The sequence below is a fragment of the Hyalella azteca genome, unplaced genomic scaffold (assembly GCF_000764305.2).
Source record: "Hyalella azteca isolate HAZT.00-mixed unplaced genomic scaffold, Hazt_2.0.2 contig2721, whole genome shotgun sequence".
Taxonomy (NCBI): Eukaryota; Metazoa; Arthropoda; class Malacostraca; order Amphipoda; family Hyalellidae; genus Hyalella; species Hyalella azteca.
In genome coordinates, this window is record NW_025932985.1 from 12075 (window position 1) to 15032 (window position 2958).

The 2958-nt window shown below is 34.3% G+C and overlaps 1 protein-coding gene across 1 annotated transcript in view; it reads left to right on the forward strand.

The window, feature by feature from the left end:
- Nucleotides 1–437, forward strand: part of LOC125179564 (36.4 kDa proline-rich protein-like) — a 2026-nt gene extending 1589 nt beyond the window's left edge. The window contains exon 2 of the mRNA XM_047885658.1: nt 423–437. Coding sequence (XP_047741614.1) covers nt 423–437 — 15 coding nt within the window. The remainder of the gene's footprint in view (nt 1–422) is intronic.
- The last annotated feature ends 2521 nt before the right edge of the window (nt 438–2958 follow it).

A 2958-nucleotide genomic window follows, 5' to 3' on the forward strand; every position in this document is an offset into this window, starting at 1 on the left:
CGACACTCGCTCGTCACACGCGACACTCGCTCGTCACACGCGACACTCGCTCGTCACACGCGACACTCGCTCGTCACACGCGACACTCGCTCGTCACACGCGACACTTGCTCGTCACGCTATACACTCTGCGCGTGCTCATCACACACCAGCACCACACCGCACCAGCATGTCATCATTTCTGAGAGGACTGGCACTATTTATAAGGGTAGTATTTCAATTTCATGTTCCATTTCCAACCATTTAGCATGCAGATATTCATATCCTCTAAGCTATTCACTGTCATCAATGTTGAATAAAAAACTGTTGATGCCATCACCGTGTTGATGTCATCACCGCGTTGATGCCATCACCGTGTTGATGTCATCACCGTGTTGATGCCATCACCGTGTTGATGCTATTGGTTGAAATTTGTTGATGCAGGAAGCTTTACTCTGATCGATGATTGCGGGAATCCTGCGGAGGAATCCTACATGCATGCGGATATATTTTCGGATACGATTAACATTCATGCCCGTGGTATGTTTTAAATTTATAGAAAAATACATGTAAACTCGTAAATTTGTGTCTCTATATAGTAGGACACTCGCTGATATAGAGTTTTAGACAGAGTAGATATAGAGTTGTAGTCTTGATTAAAATTGACTTGAAATATCATAAATGCCCTAGGAAAATTTATAGTAAAAAGTTTATGGTGTGAAGCTATAAAATGAGTTCTGGTTGACAACCATACTATTGTAGAGAAATTGTGTATTTCGTTGTCCAGTAATACATAAGTTTTAAGCGAAAATATCTTGTGTACGAAGTTTTCAATCAAACGAACGGAGGTAATATTTTTCCAAAGACGGAAATCGGTACGCTAAACACGTATGTTCTCGACACGGTTTTATACAGATTTATCTTGAAGCTACATTTTGTGTATGATTCATACACGCCAATTTACCCATTTTTACATTTACTACTATAATGTTTGTGCTCATGCATTTGTTCTTGTATCTATTATTAAGCAATCTTTCATTTTCCGTTTTTAGAAATTTTTCAAGTATTTATCATAATCATTTACCTTCATTATGATTAGTAGGATTCCAATATCATAAGTTTTTTCACACTAATTAATTAAGCTACTGATTTTGAAAATGCCTTCCTCTTGACGAAACACTTGACCTAGCTTAATTAGCTCTTTATCGTCTCCCATCGGGCAATGCTATTACCAAAGGTCATATTAACCTGGGGTTAAAATATGATTTATGGTCTCTTCCTCTTAATTATTCTGTGATAAAAAAATTCAGTGATATATAATGAATACTAATGATTGAAGAACAATTAAGAGTGTGTCAATTTGTTTCTGAGACCTAAAGACATGAACATGGCATGAACACTCAAATGTAAAAAATGTTAGCGCTCGAGGCATATATAACATGTGTATATATATAGGCATGCGTATATATAGGTTTATATAGTCAATTAAGTTAGGCGCTCTAATCATTGTTCAAAAGTTTTCTTTAAGATCCACGTGTTTAATTTGACAGTTAACAAATGTTTTATTCTTCGTTGTAGCTAGTCAATGTTAAAAAAAATCGGCTGGCTTCTGTCTGCGAATTAATAACTTGGCAATCCATTGAAGGTCACGTGTTGGTATAAATATGGTCACAGACTCTAAAAACAACCTGTGGCAATAGAGGGTAGAAAAAAACCCCTCCCGTTAAAAATATATACCTATATACATTATACTAGGCCCCCAACTTGTTCCATAGTCATTCAGAACCTATTATAACGTAATGAAGTAAAAAAGTGACCACCAGATATTTCCTTCCTGGTAAAGTTCATTTTGCGTTTTTTGCACTTTTGTTTAAATTTTGAACTCTTTTTTGGTCATTTTTGTCATATCAATGCTAGATAAATATACTGTACTTCACAGAGATTTTCGTAACTATTTTATGTTAGCCCAACCTTAACTGTAACTTTAACATAAATTTTAACTTTGCTTTTAATTTAATTTACACACTGTATTTTCTGAAAGTAAAATTTAAAATAACCCATATCAGGCTTAAAAAATTTATTAAAATTATATATAGATACAATGTGTTTTTGGGACTATAATTTCATGTTCGATATTATTTTTGGCATAACCCAACTCAAAAGTCCATAGAACCAGTTTTAAAAATATTAGTTACGGTATTACTATGAAAATCATGCGGTCAAGTGTGTGAAATGAAGGAAGCCAACAGACTTTTGTCTGTTTAGTCATGTTGCCAGTTGATATTTGAGCTCCTCAAATAAACTCAAACCTTTATAATAATCTTAACAAAAAAGGCTGACAATAAAGAAAGTAGATGAAACCCTCAAGGTATATATTTTTTAGACAAAATTTGCTCAGAAAATTTTTACATGTAGGTTTTTTTTCTATAATAGAGTACGTGGGTTTTTAATCGCATATGTGTTTTTTTTCAATATCGAAAAATTTAACTTCCTAACTAGTAATTAGTAACTAGTAACTACTTAATTGTAACTAGTGGCGTTACAATTAAGGCTGGCAATTTTTGAGCACGCTAGTAGTACTTTTAAGGTTTGGTTCAAATTTCACAGTTCTAATTGAAATTCTTCAAGAGATATGGGGAAAACTAAAAAATGTTTTCTTGAGTCCGAGACTAGATTTTATTTAAAGATTTTATATTACGGGCACATTAAAGTTATTGTGCTCCGGAGTCAAGATGCATGCATGTTAACCATGCATGCCATTTATGTGCGCGGATGAAGGTATATACAGTATGTTATTGTTGTTGAGTGCTGTAATCGAATTATGGAGTGAACTTCTTGAATGTAGTGGAGCTGCATATATATGCATGTACAGCATGTATATCAATAGGCTTCATAACCTTGCTGGTCGTTGTAGTTTTCAGCTGTTCACGAGACCATATATATATCACCTTGTAGCAACATAGCAACATGATGGCATGAT